This window comes from Thrips palmi, unplaced genomic scaffold (assembly GCF_012932325.1).
Source record: "Thrips palmi isolate BJ-2018 unplaced genomic scaffold, TpBJ-2018v1 HiC_scaffold_18, whole genome shotgun sequence".
Taxonomy (NCBI): domain Eukaryota; kingdom Metazoa; phylum Arthropoda; class Insecta; order Thysanoptera; family Thripidae; genus Thrips; species Thrips palmi.
The window spans coordinates 11624426-11643114 of NW_023144627.1; the positions used below are offsets into that span (position 1 = coordinate 11624426).

The 18689-nt window shown below is 61.9% G+C and overlaps 1 protein-coding gene across 1 annotated transcript; it reads left to right on the forward strand.

The window, feature by feature from the left end:
• The first annotated feature begins 436 nt into the window (after positions 1–436).
• Positions 437–18607, forward strand: LOC117645327 (PDZ domain-containing protein GIPC3). Its single transcript, XM_034385424.1, has 7 exons — positions 437–899; positions 16427–16523; positions 16713–16846; positions 16931–17069; positions 17158–17261; positions 17345–17426; positions 17508–18607. The coding sequence occupies exons 1-7, from the start codon at positions 600–602 to the stop codon at positions 17669–17671; spliced, it is 1020 nt and encodes a 339-aa protein (XP_034241315.1). The 5' UTR covers positions 437–599; the 3' UTR covers positions 17672–18607.
• The last annotated feature ends 82 nt before the right edge of the window (positions 18608–18689 follow it).

The following is an 18689-nucleotide window of genomic DNA, read 5'->3' on the forward strand; positions in this document are numbered from 1 at the left end:
TGACGGCAGGGCTGGCAGGGCTGGCAGGGCGAGGGTGGGCAAGATGACGGGACGGGACGGGCCTAACTTCAACAGACTAACCGGAGAAAGAAGAAAGCTCGGCCGGCGCGGCGGGAGGGGAGGGGAGGGGAGGGGCGGTGGAGGGGGAATTCCACGGTGCCCGCCGGTCGGTCGCCCGGGCCGGCGCGAGGTGGGGCTGGGGGGGGCGCGGCGGGGCGACGTCGCGGGCTTGGACTGCATACTCGCGTACCCGCGCCGCGCCGCGCCTCGCTCTGTGCCTTCGCCTCGCCGCGTTGCGTTGTCAGTCAGCCTGCAGCCCTGCAGCAGAACGCCGGTGCGTACTGCGTGCGCGGAGCGAGGCCGAGTCCGCCGTGTTGGAGCCGTGGCAGTGCGTGGCCTTGACGGCGTGCCGTGCCGTGCCCACCGCGCCGCAGCGCCGCAGCGCGACATCCAGGTTAAAGTCCCCTGCGCCGCGTAGCGCCGCGCGCCGCGGACGGGACTCCGCGCCGCGAGTGCGAGTGCCAGTGTTGAGTGCATGAATGTGTCTGTGAATACGAATCTGTGAATAAGTGCCTGTGCTAGTGCCGGTGGCCGGCGCGATGCTCAAGAACATGCCGCTCTTCAACAAGCGGAGCGCCAAGAAGGAGGCCGACTCTGTGCCCGTGCTGGGCGGGCTGGGCGACACCAACGGCCACAACGGCGACCTGGATGGTGGCCGCTACGGCGGCGAGCGAGAGCTGCTGCACAACCAGTCCGCACCGCCGACTCCTCAGCGGCAGCCCCTCGTCTTCCACTGCCAGCAAGCCCACGGCTCCCCCACTGGACTAATTTGTGGCTTCTCCACCGTCAGGGAGCTCTACCAGAAGATCTCCGAGTGCTACGACTTCCCTCCGGACGATGTAAGTCCGCGGGGCGCGGTCCTCGCCGGTACCTGTCTCTTTGGCAACGCGAGGGGCCGGTTCACGGTCTCGCCGACAGTGCGGGTTGCTTGTGTTTGGTGGTCCAGAAGCCCGCCTCGTGGTCACTTCGCGATTGCGAGCTGGGGGCGTTTGGCGCCACCCTGTCTGTGGTAAAGGGAATGTCAAAGCCCGCAGACTACACGCCACACACCGCCACAGAAAGCCGCCGGAACTCGCTGCCGACGCAGATTCACCCGAATCCAATTACGAGACGGAGGCGGGGTAAACGGCTTCGGCGCGACGTGGATTCGAACCGACAACCCGCAGGCCGCAGGCCACTCCGTCAACGCCTCGCACCACACTGCTTCGCACTGCCAGCCCACTGGAGGAGTGGAATAAAAGGAATGCGCCAGCCTCATCAGCATGCGCGACTAATTAAGCTATCTAGCCATCTAGCAACGAAAACTCTGTGCGTGCCTCTCCATGAATGGGATGGGGCACCGGGGGCCCCGTCGGGCCCCGTCGTCGTGGTCGGGGGGCGGGGGGCGTAGGGGCGCGCAGCATTGCGGAGAGGGACTCGAATCAAACACCCGAGGGCATCAATGGCCTCCTCGTCCGAAGGGCTGTCCCTTCGAAGTCCGAAAGGACAGCAGAGCGCGAAACGCTTTCAGGTTCAGAGCAATGCCCGGCTAAACTGGTCGGACAGCTCCGTATCAAACACGCCGACGTCACGACACGTCACTCGGCATCTCGTCTCGAGTCTCGAGTGTGCCGTCGAACCGTCGCTAAGCAGTAAGCCGGCAGTAAGCCGGGCCCTCGGCGGCCCTCGGCGTGCCGGCCACGGCTCGCGCTCTCATCGACGGGTTATCTGGCAGTCAGGGCGGCCAGGCTTGTTTTCCTGCAACGCGTGCTGTGCAGTGCCTTGGCAGTGCCGTGGTCGTGATACTCTGGTACTCCAGATTGGGGGTTTCGTCTTTGTCGACGTGCTTTGTTGTGCGGTTGGCAACACTGCACGCGGACAGGCGGCGTGGCGCGCGGCGTGTAGAGCGGCGTGGCGGCGACACAGCTGGAGCAGGGAGCAGGTGGGGGCGGGCCGAGGGGCGCGGCGGGCGGGGCGGCGCGCACCGTCACGCGCTTGGGTATGCACGGTACTGTACTCCACCCTGCTAAAAACGTTAACCACGCTGGCAGCAGTCGAGATCATCTCCGCGCCGATGGAGGCGGACAAAACTCTAGAGGCGTTTTGCGCTCCAGAGTCGCTAAATTCGAACCGAACGTGTGACCCCACCAATGGATTCCTCGTTCGGAGAGCAATCCATTGGTGGGGTCACACGCTCGGTTCGAGTCCTGTTTAGCGACTCTGGAGCTCAAAACGCGTCTAGAGTTTTGGCCGCCTCCTCCGGTCTTCCGGCCCACTGTGCGACAGCACTGACTTTGCACCGCGGCGACTGAGTTTTTCTGAAAGGTGGACGTCCTGGCCGCAGGGAATGCCGCGGGAGAGGTCGAACGGCGAAGCGGGCGAAGCGCGTTGTCGTCCTGCCCTCGTCGGGCTCGTCGGCCCGGTGGCAGTAAAGTAAAGGGATAAAAGTTGACGGCCTCGAACGCGCAGCGCGCTGCGCGACGCGTATGAGCGATGTGAGCCACTTTTTCGCGGAGCGCGAGTACGACAAGCCGAGGCGGTAGCGCGGTCGCTCGCACGTATATATATACAGAACGGAGGAACGGCGCGGCGGCGTTCTAAACTGCAGTTCCGCCCGCACACTGCCAACCGCCGCGGTCGCACTCACACACACTCACACGGCGCGGTGCCTCGTCGCCCTCGCGCCCCGACGAGTGCGAGAGAGACGGAGACACCCACCTCGCCGACGTCGCCGACGTTAGCTGATAGTTGGTAATGAGGCAGAGCGTCGGCGGGGAGGGCTGCGTATCAGCCATGGGGGCGTACAGTGTGCTGGCGGACGAGTGCAGCACCGCGATGAGGGCATTGCAGCCGCCCTGCAGCGCAGCGCTTTCGTCGCCCTGTCTCTCTCGCACTGCAGGGCGCCTCAGGTCAAGCACGTGTTCTTCTTGCCCCCCCTCTTTTTTCCGGCCGCCACGCGCCGCGGACTGGATGCAAAGCGAATCCTCGGCCCACTGCCCGCCGCCCGGCCGGCCGGCCGACTGATTCCGCTCGGCGCTCCGTCGCTCCGCCTCTCTCGCACCTCCAGGGAACGCCCGGAGAACGCCCGCGAGTGCGAGAGAGACAGCGACGAATGGCTCCGCTGGCCGTCCTTTCCGCTTGCTCCGCTTGCTCCACTTGACCTCAACCTCCGCCCCATCCTGGGCGCCTGGGCGCGAGCCTGGGCGCGAGCCTGGGCGCGAGCCTGGGCCAGACCCCGAGACTGCCGGACTCTGAGGCAAGTGGAGGAGGCCGAGGTGCGTTTCGGCCGCCTCGATTAAGCCGCCCCGCCCCGCCCCGCCCCTCTACGGCTTCCTCTTCCTCCCCGCCGAGCGCGCCGCCGAGGACACGCCGCGTCCTGTCGCCGCGTCCTTGCCCGGGGAAGGCCTGCGCCACGGCGTCGAGGTTCAAAAGGGCCTCTGGAAGCTTAGCCCGGAGCAGCATCACGACAGCACGGCGCGCTGACCCCGCCCCGCCCCACCCCCCCGCCCCGCCCCGCCCCGCCCCGCCCCGCCCCGCCGACACATTGCGTCGCGCCGGTGGCACTCTGTGCAGCAGAGCGTGCCCGCCACCATGATGCCCACCACCGCGGTGCCCACCGCGACCACCACGCCGGGCCACTACTTCGGCTGCTTTCGGGTGCGGACCGGCCGAGCCGGCCGAGCCGAGCCGAAGCGACCTGCAATGTAAACCAGATTCAAGTCGTGATTGCGGTTCGCGCGGTAATCGCTGCAGTTAGGACCGGTGGCTTACTCAAGAAGCCTTGGCGCCCGCGACAGGGCAGGGAAGGCCCAGCGGACGGACAGACAGACAGACGGACAGGCCCAGCGTCGAAACCAGACTGCTTCGTCTATGCAAACATGACACCTGGCCCGTGACGGCTCACGGCTCGGTCGCGGCGTGGCCAAAACTTCCAGCGCGGTTCGAGCACGCAGTCGGAGGGACGCCCCGTCCACTGACCACTGCGACTTTCTGCTTTGAGGCACTGCGAAAAATAAAACCATGGGCGCGCCTGGGGCAGTAAGATGCAACTCGGAGGGTTTACTTTTCGAGACGAGGCGTTGGGGGCGGGGGTGGCGCCGGAGCACGACCTGGCCATGCCTAACCTTTACTGTACTGTTGTTGTAGTTGTTCCTCTTGTTGTTGATGTTGTTGCTGCTGCTGCTGCATTCGGCACGCTTCGGGCCTTGGAAGGGCACTAGAGGGAGCCCGGCTGCGCGGCGCTGTGCCCTGTGGAGGTCGCCGCTAGGGCGTGGCGTGGCGCGGCGTGGCGGCGCGGTCGTGGAAAGGACGGCCAAGCCATGCCGAATACAGTGTACCGCCTCACCGCCCTCTACCCAGCTACCCGGCCAGGAGGAGTACAGTGTGGAGACGCGTCTGCTGGCGTGCGAGTGGTGCGGCGCCTTGGATAAGTCATTTCGTTTTCGTTTATGACGCACACAGAGGCAGTCTTGCGGCATATTATACCACGCCCGCCCCGCCCGCCCCGCCCCGCCCCGCCCGGCGTACGCCTCCTCGTGCCGCGCGGTGCCGCGTGCTCGGCGCGCGGAAACGGCGGCGGCGTAACTCCCGCGCTCCGGGTCGCTCAGACAAAACGAAACCCCGAAAAAGAATGAAGAGTCAAGGCGAAGAGTAGTAGCGGGAGGATGGGAGGAAACGGGGCTGCCGGCCTCCACGGCCTCCTCGACCTCCCCGACCTCGCGGGGCTCTGGCGGGTGACCCGCAAGAGAGGCAGGCAGAGCGACGGAGACCGAGAGAGCGGGCACGTGCCTGCGAAAATCGCAGGCAATAATAGCCGGCGAACGGGCAGAGCAAACGGCCGATTAAAGCTTTGCTGTTGTTGTTGTTGTTTGCTGTTTGCGGCTTTCGCCCTGGCCGTGTCAATGGCGCGGGAACCAAGGCCGCTCGCCGGCCGACGAGGTAATTCATGGTAATTAATTAAACGGGCATTACCGATATTCTCTCAGAGAGTCGTGAACTGCCACCGCCTGGTCTTGAAGCGGGCGGCTGAAGGCCGGCTCCAGCGTGCCCGGGTTACCTCATTTCGGTTCGGCTTGAACCACCGCCACCACGCCGACGCGGCCGAGGACGCGGTGGTGTTGGCGGCCCGGCGGATGCCACAGCGGCGCACAGCGTGGCCCCCACGGCGCCACGGCGGGGGAGTCCTGTGTCCTTTGCGGCCGCCAAAATGTCAAAATGTCACCCCTGCAGTCAAGCTATCGGGGCCACGCCGCGGGGCGCGCGGGGCCGTCCTCGCCCACCAGAGGGTGCTAGCGACCTTTCCCGGCCTCCATTCGAAACGGGAGCAACCTTTGGCGAGCCGGCCTCTAGCGCAAACCGCGCAAAACCAGAGCACAAAGTTTTGCAAACTTTGGGCCCGTTGGATTGCGATGCCAGCCGTCGCCACCCCCTGCCTTCCCTTCCCTACCCCAAGCCGGCGGCGGTTCGGCCGTTCGGCACGCACTGGCCGCCCCGCGCTGTCTCTCTCGCACTCCGACGGAGCGCCCCTCGAGTGCGAGGGAGACGGAGCGAGTCGGCTGTCCGCACCCCTAAAAGCGAAAGGGGTGCAGCCGGTGCCGCCCCCTGCAGTCCCGGCACGCCGCCGGCGCTGGCAGCGCTGCGGCGTTGCCGCTCAGGAGTACGACGAGTACGTGCGGGCCGAGGCCGGAACGCACCGCACCAACCGCACCCGCAGACAGACGCGCGGCAGGCTCATGATGCCCGTGATGGGCGTGTGCCTCACAGGCAGTGCTGGCCGCCTGGCCGCGGACGCCACAGTGTGGACTCCACACTCTCTCGACGGCCATCACCATCACCAGCTTTCTAGCCCTGCGACGTGACGGTCGCTTTCGGCTCGGCCGCTCACAACAAGCGCACGTCAGTGCTGAAATTTTACAGGCCAGCGTCCACGTTGGTCTGCTTGATCGGAAATCGGCTCTTACTCGGTGTGTTGCGCTTGACTACCTCCGAGGACTAACTACCTCGCCTATGACGTGCCCCTGTCCTGTCCGTTTGCCCAGGCCGACCGAAGGAGTGGACGCGTGGAACGTTCCGGCGACGAACCGACCGCGAAGCGAACCGAGCCGACCGCGAAGCTCAAGGCATTTGTGATAAGTTGCTCTGCGGCCGGTAGAGTCCCCGATCTTCATTCATCACAAACATGTTTCGCTTTCGTCCCGCGGATTTGGATGAGCAGCTGAAGTTTGCTTTGGAATGTCTGAGGTTCAACGCCCCTGCAACCGCGCAAAAAGATTTTCCTTGCGGGGAACGTATTGACATTCTTCACTGCCCGCTTCGCGGCTTCGCGTCGTCAGAGATAGAGGACTGCCTTCGCGAAGGCGCGGCCCCGCGCGGCCCCTGCCCGCCGTGCACTCAAGTCTCCGCGGCGTGTGAAAGCCAAGCCGCGGGTTGCGGGTTCGAATCCCGGTCGATGCGGCGCGTTTTACGGAGAAAAATGACGGTAATTAACCGCGAGCGGCGCCGGCGGCGTCTCTTTCTCTGTCTGACGCACAGTGCCGGCCTGTCTCCGTCTAGCTCACAGTGCCGGGCCGATCGGCTAGGAATTATGGCGCTGGCGGACGCTCCTCGCTGTTGGCGGGGCCGAGGCGCCGTGGCAACGGCCAGGACGACGACGAGGCCGACGTGGCCGTCGACGCACGCGGAGGCCCTTCAGGCCCGCCTCCAGGCTGGCGGCGTGCTCGACCACGGCCACAAATCCACCGACTCAGCGCGGCTGTCTCGGATGAGTCCGGAGGACTCTCTACTACAAGGGTCGTCCCCCCTCCCCCTTCCACATCCGTCTAGCCATAGGTATTCCCTGCCCGTTGCTGCTCTGTCATAAACCGGCACGGCGGAAGAAAATCCACTCGGCGTGCAATTATTTTCGTTAGGTAGGTCAGTTCGCGGCGTTCGAACGGCTTCATCGGGGAAAGACGGCGGGGCGGGGCGCGGCGGGGCGGGGCGGGGCGGGGCGGGGCGGTCGACCTGCCGGCCATGTCTATGGGCCCGTGTCGCGGGGCCGGACCGGGCCGTGCCGAGCCGAGCCGCACCGGATACGCCGAACCGGAAGCATCTCCGCTCGACGCACCGGGCGCACCGGTACGGCACAGACCACAGCGCCACGGCGGGGCGGAGGGGCGCCGGGCCACGCCGGGCCGCACGGCGCGGCCAGCGGCACGCCAGCACGCCAGCAGGCCGTCCTCTGGACCGGCTGGAGTCCAGTCGCTGGAGTCCTGCCGCTGGACAACGCGCTGCTGCAGAGCCAGCCGTTCGCCGCAGTCGCCGTTTTTCCGAATCGCCTCTCGTTTTGGAAACGCGTCTTCCGCTTTCACTGCCGCCCAGCCGCGGCCCCGCCGCCCTACCTACACACTAACACACTCACAAGACACAAACACGCTCAAACAGTGACGCGGCAGTATCGGAGAGAGAAGAGCCTCCTGGAGGAGCTCGTGGAGAGCGAGCGCCTGGCGGGTAGGCAACCACGACGCGCAGGAGACGGCGGGTTGCCTACCTGCCGTTCGGCGGGCGCCCGGGCGGGCGCGCGCGGCGGGTGGTCCGAAATGACCGAGTCCCAAACCAAATACGAGGCTGAGGGGGGCGGTTGATTGGTCTGCAGCGGAGTCCGTCCGCCTGTCTGCCTGTCTGTCCGTCTGCCATGCCGTTCCTCCTTAGCCATGAGTGGTGGCAGAATAACTGGGTTTGCCGCCCACCGCGGTACGCGTACCGCGAGCAATCGTCCGTCACTCCTGTGCCAGTGTGCGTAGGTGTGAGAAGAGCGAGGGAGGCAGCGCGAGGGCGAATGGCTTCCGGCTCTTCGGGAAGGACTCGAAGGACACGAAGGACGTCGAGGTTTCTCCGAGGCGGTTCGGCAGGGCTTCCCCGCCTGTAGGCGTCGTCCGTCTCTCTCGCACTCACGGGGCGTGCTGGCGCACCGTCGGGGTGCGAGAGAGACAGGAGGAGGCACTCTGCCCCCCGCAGGGCCCCGCAGAGCCCCCTGGCGCCCCCGGGGCCGTGGCGGGGAGCGCAACGGGGTCAACTGCGGCGCCACCGTCAACAAGCGGTGCCTAAGCGCGGCCCGCGTCTGGCCTGCACGCTCCACGGTGCACTTTACACGGCTTTAAACGACGCGCTGGAGAATGTGTGCACAACAACCCGTCCTGCCGCCCTGCCGCCCTGCCGCCCTGCCGGCCGGTCGTCGCGGAGGCGTGCCAGCTCGACCCCGGAGCAGGAAACGGTCAAAGCGCGCCAAAGCATTGCACAGGACGCGAGGAATCCATTGGTGGGGTCACACGTTCAGTTCGAGTCCTGTTTAGCGACTCTGGAGCTCAAAACGCGTCTAGAGTTTTGGCCACCTCCACCGGTCTTTTGGTCCACTGTGGAGTGTTCCAGGGCCGACTTTCCGATCCCTGCGCGATGTTGGGCCCGGCGGTGCGGTGATCGCAGTGTACTAGTTACTTCATAAAATCCGCCGCTGACGTAAGGCCAAGATTCGGGCCTTGCAGTGCGGTGTGCGTAGGAGAGGCGCGCCTCGCGGACAAGATAAAGGCCGTCGTGGTGCCGCCCCGCCGCCCACCTCTATCTTGTACGCCGAGAAAGGCTTTCGGGCTTCGGCCGCGTGCGTCGCTCACCAGAATGAACAACAACAATAACAAGTACGACGGCGGCGGCAAACAGGGCTGTGTGCCCGGGGCCGCGCCCCGCGCCGCGCCCCGACCGGACCAGAGAGGACCTGGGACAACGACGGGATGAAAGTGCCGGGACCAGTGCCACGCCCGCGGCCCGGGCCCTGACCCCTCGGCTGGAGCCTCCCTCCCCTCCGGGCCTCCAGGGAGACGCTCTCCGCGGAGCTGGAAATGGTGGGCGTAAGACGCGAGGCGCGGCGCCGGTGACGCTCTGACGGCCCGATGCTTTTGTTGGCACACATCCCTGTCCCCTCATTGTCCTGTCCGCCAGGCAGGCAGGCAGGCAGGCAGGCAGCCAGGCAGCCTACTTGCAGCGCGCCGCTTCCAGTGACGGGGTCACTCGGCTTGCGCTGCCGCCTGGCCTGGCACACCCGAAAGGGACGTTTCGCGAACCTAGAAAATCCACTAGCAATCACACTCCAGCAGCCAGGCTTGCAGCCAGGCGCCGGAAGTCCGGAGGACCGGAAGTGGGAGCGGGGCCGCCGTGGCGCGAACTGCGTAGCGACAGAAAACCAAACAAGTCTTCCAGGGCGCCCCGCCCCCGCCCCCGCCCCCGCCAGGCCGCTCGGCAGGCAGCAGTGCGTTGGATGAACAGTCGTTAATTTCTTTTTTATTCCTTCCGAAACGCGGCCCGTTTTGTAACAGGAAACAAAGGGAGCCGCCATAAGTCGGGGCGATTTCTAGTTTCCATCCCACCGCCCCAGAGCCCTTCAGGAACTCATTTTCGCCGCGCCTTCGTGGAGGGGGGGGGGCCTTGGCCGTCCGTGCATAGCAGCGCCTTGGCAGTGCCTTGGCAGTGCATGGCTCATCATGGCCGCCCCACTCTCAATTAATGTGCCTTCGTATCAGGGCTAATGTGGAATGGGGGCCGCCGGACCGCCAGGCTGCCCGCAGTGTGGCGCCACACGCCAGGGACCGTCTCTGAGTCCTTCGGAGTTCCTTCGAAACACGACGAGTTCCATTTTTAATTTTCAGTACAGTTTCCGGTGACGTGGCCGACCTTTGCTATGACTCGTCACCGCCAGGGCATGCACGTCAAATCGGCAGCCAGAGGTGATTCTCTCGCTATCGTGGCCACCCCGGGGGTGAGTCCTGGGTGCGTCAGCGCGCCAGCGCGGCCAGAGAGTCGCATCGCAGCTCGATGACAACGCGTGTGACGTCCTCGTCACTCATCGGCGCTGTGTCGCCGCGCCGCCCCCCGGTTTGTTTGCGAAAGGGGCTGGCCCCGGGCTGGCCCAGATGTTCGCTCCAATTGCCCTCAATTGGCCGCCGGGAACAACGACGTATGTCGCGCGGACAGTGTAGCAGTTACGCCCTTGTGCGGCGAGGATGGCGAGGATGGCGCAAGCGAATGGAGATGGACGCGACCCGATGCACGCGTCCTTCTGCCTCCTCCAACGCCGTCCAGAAGACCATCGCTGCGTCTCTGTCGCGCTCGCCGGGCACCCTGTGAGGCCTGTGGGGGTGCGAGAGAGACAGAGCGACGGACCTCTCTCCCCGCTAATTTCCAAAAGAATTCGCCTCGCCGCCTGTGACTCTGTGGCGCGGCCGCTATCACCGACCCTGCGCGCTCATTCGGAACAGTCGCTCCGTCTCGCTCGCACTCGCGGGGCGCGCCGTAAGGGTGCGAGAGAGAAGGAGCTCCGCCAGCGGCCGTTCGGAGTGGGCCCGCACTGATAGCAGCACTCCAGATAAGCGCACCACGGTGCAGGCAGCCTGCCTGCAGGTGTAATAATGCCGGTGATACGGGCCGAGGGCGCTTTCGAGAGGATTCTAGTGCCGTGCCGGCCGTGCCACTCGCGCTGGGCGTGCGTCATTGCTGGAGCAGAGCGACAAGTTCTCCGACGTCCTCTCTCTCTCCCTCTCTACGGCCGACCGGGCCGCGGTATCGGAACCAGATCGCGGCGCGTAGTGCGGCTGGTGCCTTGGCCGGTGCCGATCAGGTGCGGCCTGCGAGGCAAAAAGGCAGAGGGCAACCCGACGCCGCCAATCTGGCACGCGCGACGCACGCGACGCGCAGGGCGTATACGGACGCGCGCACCGCCGCACCGCCACGCGGGGCGCTATCTGCCTTCTCTGCCTTCTGCGCGTTATTGCCTGTTGCCTTCTGTCGCGGAATCATAGCTTTTGTCACTCGAGCACTCCGAGGCGATAACACCGCGAGCGGGGCACGCCTCGCCGGCACGCCGACGCACCTATCAAGGTGTGTGTCAAGGGGTAATTCACAGGGAAGGCGCTCTGCTCGACGTGGTGTGTGTGTGTGTGTGTGAGTGGCGGGATTCACGCGGAAGCGCAGTTGAGTCCACACTGCCCCTGTTTGCCGACGCGTCGTCTCGTCGTTCCCTTCGGACTTGCTTGATGTCGATCGCGTTGATCGCTGCGCTGAGCACTTCGCTTCGCATTTCAGTGCATTCCAGTGCCGCGGGGGCCGGGCTGCCTGATCCCTGCGCCCCCGGCGGAACGGACACACCCATCAGCTGGCGGTGACCTCGTGACCCCCGGGGGGCGGGGCGGGGCTGCGGCTTCGTGAACTCTCCTTGTTTGCCCCGAGCGAGGCTAGCCCCGGCAGGCCCTGGCTTGGCCCTGGCTTGCCGATGCGCCGAAACAGCGGCAGTGAAAGCAGCGGGGCGATAGGCCTAGACCGCCCCAGGCCACCCGTCGCTCTGTCTCTGTCGCTCTCGCGGGGCGCTCCGGCGTTCCGCGGGGGTGCGAGAGAGACAGGGCGTGCCTGCGGCCTGCGGGCTCCAGCGAGGCTGCGGCTGTTAGGCGCGGTCGGGGCAGACCGCGAGCACCGCAGGGAAAGCCTCGCAGCCCGGCGTTCGACATCGACACCGGCACTGGAAATTGGCGTGGCTATGTACGCCAGGCTACGCCAGGCTGGCTCACACCAGTGTAGTGCCCCTCGCACAGTGGGCCAGAAGACCGGTGGAGGCGGTCAAAATCCCAAACGCGTTTTGAGCTCGAGTCGCTAAATGGGCCTCGAACCGAACGTGCGACCCCACCAATGGATTGCCCCACCAATGGAATCCATTGGTGGGGTCACACGTAAGCTTCGAGTCACATTTAGCGACTCTGGAGCTCAAAACGCGTCTAGAGTTTTGGCCACCTGCACCGGTCTTCTGGCCCACTGTGCCTCGCCGTGCTGCGTGGCGATGCTCGGGGATAGTGCGGCTGTAAGGCAAAGCAAATTGACCTCGCCGCTCGCCGACCAGTAAGTCGAGCGGAGATTTTTGTGTCGAGGAAGAGAGAGAGAGAAAGACAGAGAGAGAGCAACAAGCCCCGCCAGTGGCGCCACCCGGCGAAGACTGGCGAAGAAGCGCGGAGTCCGGCCGGACTCGTCAGAGGCACAACGAGACGCCGGTCGGTCCATGGCAGTGAAACTGGATTAGAAGCGAGATAGAAAAAGATGAGGGAAGGCGGAAAGAGAAAGAGAGAGAGAAAGAGGGAGAGAGACGGGCGATGTTGGTCACGACCGCGACGACGCGCCGCCGTCCCTTCCGTCCCACCGTCACGCCCGAGTCCCTCAGGCTCCCTCATCTCGGGGAATGACGAAAAGACGAAAAGACGAAAAGACGAAAAGCGGACCTCTCTGTCAGTCAGTCCGTCTGTCTGTCTGTCCGTCGGTTTGGTTTCTTGTTTTCCCGAATACCAGGCGCCGTGCCGACCGGAGCCCCCCCAGCGCCAGTGGCCGATGCCCCGGAGCGTCCTGGCGGCGCCGAGCGGCGCTGGCGTCTGGCGAGTCGCGTGCTTGTTTGCTGGGGACTTTGCCTACTTTGACACCGGCACACCGAGTCCTGTTGGCCGATCGAGACTCGCCTCGCCGCCTCGCCGCGCGGAACGGCCAACCAACGGGTTGGACAAGTTGCAGCAGCTGTGGCGGCAGCACCGGCAGCACACCAGTAAACGGAGCAGACGGAGCGATGGCTCGCGGCACGTCCCTCTGCCCTGCCGTGCACTGCCCTGCCCTGCCCTGCCTGCCCTAGGCTGCCGTCCGGGACTCGTGTACCGCGGTGCATGCAGTGCAACAGTGCACTGCTCCGTGCCGCAGTCGCACAGTGGGCCAGAAGACCGGCGCAGGCGGCCAAAACTCTAGACGCGTTTTGAGCTCGCAGAGTCGCTAAACAGGACTCGAACCGAGCGTGTGACCCCCACCAATGGATTCCTCGTTCGGAGAGCAGTCCATTGGTGGGGTCACACGTTCGGTTCGAGCCCCATTCAGCGACTCTGGAGCTCCAAACGCGTCTAGAGTTTCGGCCGCCTGCGCCGGTCTTCTGCCCCACTGTGACGCAGGTGCAGCGCTCGCAGTCCGCGGAAGCCAATGCAAGACGCGGCTGCAAGGTCACAGCCCTTGGAAGCGGCACTCGCAGCAGCACGCGACGACGCGGCCCAGCTGGACTGCCTGAATGAACCCTGCAGCTAATCTCTTATCTTTATGTAGTTTCTACGAACGCTGGGGACTGGGATCTGCGTTTATTCAAATTTCTCTTTTTCCGCTTTTGCGATTCGCTGAGTGCGCGTCGGGCCAGAGTCCTGGAGTGAGCGGTCTTGACGGCGATGTCAGCAATGTCCTGGCGGGGCGCTGCCAGTCCTCCAGGACGCGGTGACGCGGTGACGCGGTGACGCGGTAGCCGAGGTCCGGCGTCTCGTCTCCGGGACGCTGCGGATGCAACGGCCCGTCGCTGCAGCCGGTGGCGCCGGCGCCGGCCGCCGCGCTGGCCGCGCTGCCGTGCTCCGAACTCAAATTCCTGTGGCGGTAGTTTTATTTCGCCATCGCCGCTGGCGCTGCGCTCCGCGGCCGAGGCTGTTGCAGCGGACTGGTGCACTGTCGGGCTTGCTCCAGCGGGGCTCCAGCAAGCCTCCAGGAAGCCCTGACTTGCTCTTGCTCTGCTTGCTCGCGACCTTCTGCAACTTGCCGCGCCAAAACTTGCGAGAAATTCGTCGGCGACCCTCCTCGCCTCGGACTCTCCGCGCCGTGACTTCCGTCGCGCGGTCTCGTCGGCCGCCCTGCCCCTGCTCCCTGGCCGCTGTGGGGCACGACGGCGGAGGTCGTGAACTCGTGAGCGACTCGGTGCAAACGACTGCAGGGTCCAGGGACCGCCGCCCGGGGCACGAGGGCGACGTCGAGTGTACAGTTAGAGGACGACGTCCTGGGTCGGCGGCCGCCCTGGCCGAAGGCGAGATCGACGACGCCGTCCTGGCTGGCCGGCCGAGGTCGCTGGTCGCGGACGAGTCACGGAAGGGGCGCACAGTGGGCCAGAAGACCGGTGGAGGCGGGCAAAATCCCGGACGCCTTTTGAGCGGCAGAGTCGGTAAATGGGACTCGAACCGAACGTGTGACCCCACCATTGGAATTCTCGTTCAGAGAGCAATCCATTGGTGGGGCCACACGTTCAGTTCGAGGCCCATTTAGCGATTCTGGAGCTCAAAACGCGTCCAGAGTTTTGACCGCCTCCTCTGGTCTTCTGGCCCACTGTGGGGCGGGCATGACGAGCAACGCGATGCGGCGCCGTGACATAAGGCAGTACAAAGCGCTCGGTGCTCAGAGTCCTCGGTTCCCACAGGGCCACGTGCCTCCCGGCCTCTTGGCCTCTCGGCCGCGTGCGTGCTCGCCGTGCTCGCCGAGCTCAGTGCCGCCAACTACCGCCAACAAGGAACAAGGCTTTGCTCCAATGAGGCCGCGGGGCGTCGATAAGTTTCTCATAGCGGCCGGCGGTGTCGTCCATCAGTCGAGCGATTCCGCCGCCTGCCCTCCTCGCTCTGTCTCTCTCGCACCCCTACGGAACGCCCCGTGAGTGCGAGAGAGACAGAGCGAGGAGTCCCGCCCAGGGCGTGGCCGCGCCCCGAGTGCAACGTCGACCCATTTGGGGGCTGTCTATTAATTAGGGCGGTTATCATTTTTCGTGACGTTCCCCTCCAAGTCAACCTGGAGTCCCTTTGTTCCCTGGTGTTTCCATGCTCGTGTTCAACGATTGCTGCCCGACGGAGACACGACCTCGAAGGAAGCTAGCGATCCACGACGCCGCCTTTGCCATGCCGTCCGCTTGCTGCCGCTTGCTTGACCCCGGCCGGCACGGCAGCACGGCATCGCAACTTCGCGCCGGATCACTGGGCTCGCCGATGGGATGGACTTGGACTTCCACGTCAAAAGTCGGCCGAAACCGGTCCGAAACTTCGGCCGACACGAATGCCGCCGTTGCCGTTGGCCTTCCCTCTCCCGCCTCATTTCCCGCCCAATTGTGTTGTTCTTTCCGCCGTGCGTGCCGCGTAGTGCCGCGTGCTGCGTGCGCACTGTCCACTTGGCGCTCTTGGTGCTTCCCTTCCCGCCAAGGGAATGGCGCAGTGTCCGCAGTGTATGCACTGACTTGGCGGCGCGCTGCGCGTTCGGCGCGTTCTTGGAAGAGCAGCCACCTGCTATGGCTTTCCTCGGCTCGGGGACAATCGCCTTGCATGGCGCGGCGTCGCCATGGCGGCGCTACGTCAGCCTAGAGGCCTGGCGCCTAGCTAGCGCCATGGCCAGACACAGCAGGCCAGAAGACCGGTACGCGGACAAAACTCTGGACGCGTTTTGAGATCCAGTCGCTAAATGGGACTCGAACCGACCGTGTGACCCCATCAATAGATTGCTCTCCGAACGAGGAATCCGTGAGGACACACGTTCCGTTCGAAACCTTTTTAGCGACTCTGGTGCTCAAAACGCGTCCAGAGTTTTGTCCGCCTCCACCGGCCTTCTGGCCCACTGTGCCAGAGCAGCCGCGTGGCGCCACACTGCAGACTGCACACCGGTGCACTGCGCCGTGCTGTGCCGTGCCCCGGCGACGCCCCTCCCCCTCCCACCTCTTACCCGCGGTGGCCAATTAAAAGTATAAAATCCGGTAATTTTGATGTGTTGATGGCAGGCGAGCGGCCGCGCCGGGTCGGCCGGCACGCGCACCGGCGTCATGCATATTGTATGCACAGGCACACTATTTACAACTTATCATAATGGAGATTATGCGCGCCTTTTGCTTTGGCCGGCGCGTTGCCAACACTGCAGCAAACGACCCGACTGGTTAAAGACGCGCCTGTCGTTTTCCCACCCAAAAATAAAAGGAGGACTTAGTTTGTGAGCCGCGGGCTGAGCTCGTGTGGCAGGACTGGCAGGAGAGGTGAAGACGCGTCATCCTGAGAGACCGGTGAGACCCTTTATCTGATGAATGAGCCTGAACACACACACACACACACACACACACACACACACACACACACACACACACACACACACACACAGACACAGACAGGCGCACGCTCACACCTACACACGTGCACACGGACGCGCAGTCCAGCTCGTCTTTCTCGGCAGTGTACTTACTTAACGCGGAGGGGCTTTGGCTTTCACGCGCGGAGTGTCGTGAGAGTCATCGAGAGGAAGGGAGACAGGAGATGGGCGGACAGGCTGGCTCGTAAACATGCCAGACGAGGATGAGCTGGACCCGTTCGATAGACCTGCCGCGGTCGTTCCGTCGTTCCGACGCGAGTTGCTAATTGGCTGAGGAAAGCCACCCCTTGTTTCGACTTCTCTCTCTCTCTCTCTCTCGCACCCCTGCGTGACACCCTGAGTGCGAGAGAGAGAGAGAGACTTCCCGCCCCAACGTTGATCTGCCCCGCTGCGCACCTCCAACCACTCTAACGATGAATCCTGTTTGTTCCAGATCTTGTTCTGCACGCTCAACACCCACAAGGTGGACATGACGAAGCTACTCGGCGGCCAGATAGGACTGGATGACTTCATTTTCGTACACAGAAAAGGTGAGCCCCTGGCGCACGCGCGCAGCGGGGAGAGCCACTGCAGGCACTGACGCACGGAGCTGATTGGCACCTTAATACTAGTGTAGCATCCGTACATAACAGTGTATCTACCTTGGGATTCCCCATGAAGATACGTTGTTCTGCCAGATGATCACTCAATTGTGCCCATTTTTGTCATTTTCCTATCAGGTCGGCCGAAGGAAATCGAGATTACGAAAACAGAGGACGCGCTGGGGCTGACCATCACCGACAACGGGTCGGGCTACGCCTTCATCAAGAGGATAAAGGAGGGCAGCATCATAGACTCTTTGCAATACGTCCAAGTAAGAAAACACCGACCAAACTTGTTGAAAAAGTGGAATAAAAAATGAAGAGGGCATGTGCTAATGAGTGACGATCTGTTGTAGGTGGGAGACCACATCGAAAAAATTGACCGTGTGTCGGTCGTGGGCAGAAGGCACTTCGAAGTCGCTCGCATGCTCAAGGAGATCCCCAAGGGTGCCACATTCACCCTCAGGCTGGTGGAGCCCCTCAAGGCTGGTTTCTGTAAGTCTCAATTGTTTGAATTTTGATGGTTTTCCTCTCCACTAATTCACTGGTCAAAATTAATTTTTCTTCTTCTTTCTTCTTTCAGCAAACATTGGGCCGCGGTCGGGGCCTCGACAGAGCAAGGGCTATGGCAACGGGAAGGGGACCCTTCGCCTTCGCGGGAACGGCCCCGCTCAAATCGAAGAATTGGTGAGACATCACTTTGCCACTTTCATTTAGCTATAAAAATTCAAAACAACAAAAGACGATTATGGTCTTTTTGTATTTTTCAGCCTGATGCCTCAATGCAGCTAGCCATCGACAACATAAACGCCTCATTGGAGAATTTCATGGGAATCAATGACACCGAATTGGGTGAGTAGGGAGGGCTGATCATAGTAAGTTTTATTCAAGTGTCTTTGTTTACTTATTTATCTGACCTGTTTTCTTTACCAGCCACTCAAATTTGGGAAAAGGCCGAAGGGAAGTCCAATAGCATGGATTTTGCTGAAGCCATCGACAACTCAGACCTGGAGGAGTTTGGCTTTACGGATGATTTTATCATTGAACTGTGGGGAATGATAACAGATGCAAGGGATGGTAGGCTGAAGCCAAAATAAAAGTTGTTATCAATTAGGACTATATCCCATGGAACCTCTGCTGAGCTAGTAATATTTTCTGGCTTCTATGAAAAAATACTTAAAATTATAAGTACCCATGAAGTGAGTGTTTGTTGCCCAAGGCATGACATATCAACTGACCTCGCTTATAAATTGAATTTCCTCCTTGATGCTCCTAGCTGTACACTGGCAGGACACTTTGAACCAAAGTCAAACAGCATAATTTTAGCACTCTCAGAACAGTAGTCAGAACAATACCAAAAACAGCAGAGCGTACTGGGTCAAAAAATGAAATCTATTGGTACAGTATCAAGAAGGGGAAATGTCAAATCCCAAGATTGTGTTATTTATATTGTGTTCTTAAATTAGTTTACTGTATGTAATTTTTGTTATAACAAGTGCCATTTTTAGTAAAGAAATGAACTGTTCCAGCACAAGGGCAACCAGTAAGAGTAATAAAATCATTTGTGCATATCCAATAATTATTCTTGAAAGGCAGCTGGCTTTGGCTATGAGCTTAATTATGAGTACTTTGATCAACAGATTATCCAGAATGTATTTGGATCAGTAGTGCTGCCATCTTAGAACAGTGGGCTTTCCACACCTCTGGCCATTTCTACTGTGTAAGAAAAATGAAAAATGAACTGGTAACATTGATGCTACCAAACAGTCATTACCCAATGCCTTTCTGTGTCTTAAATTTTTATCTTAAACAAATTTGTATTGTACATATTTTTTGTTTGATTGTCAATTCTGTGAAGTATACAAAATTAAAAGTAAAGAAGTATGTGGGCAGTTAAGTTAAACAGATCAGAGATAAAAACAATAATTGTGATTATTCCGAGCGACCAAAGGATGTACAGAGTCTGACGACTCTAAGTGTGAAATATTGTGTACATATTTAATTGTGCTATCATTAAATTTATTAAGTATCTACTTCTGGTGGTAACTGCTGTGATCATAGTCCCTTTTTCCACATTGATTACTGTGCAGTGTTTGGTAGTATAAGAAAAAAAGA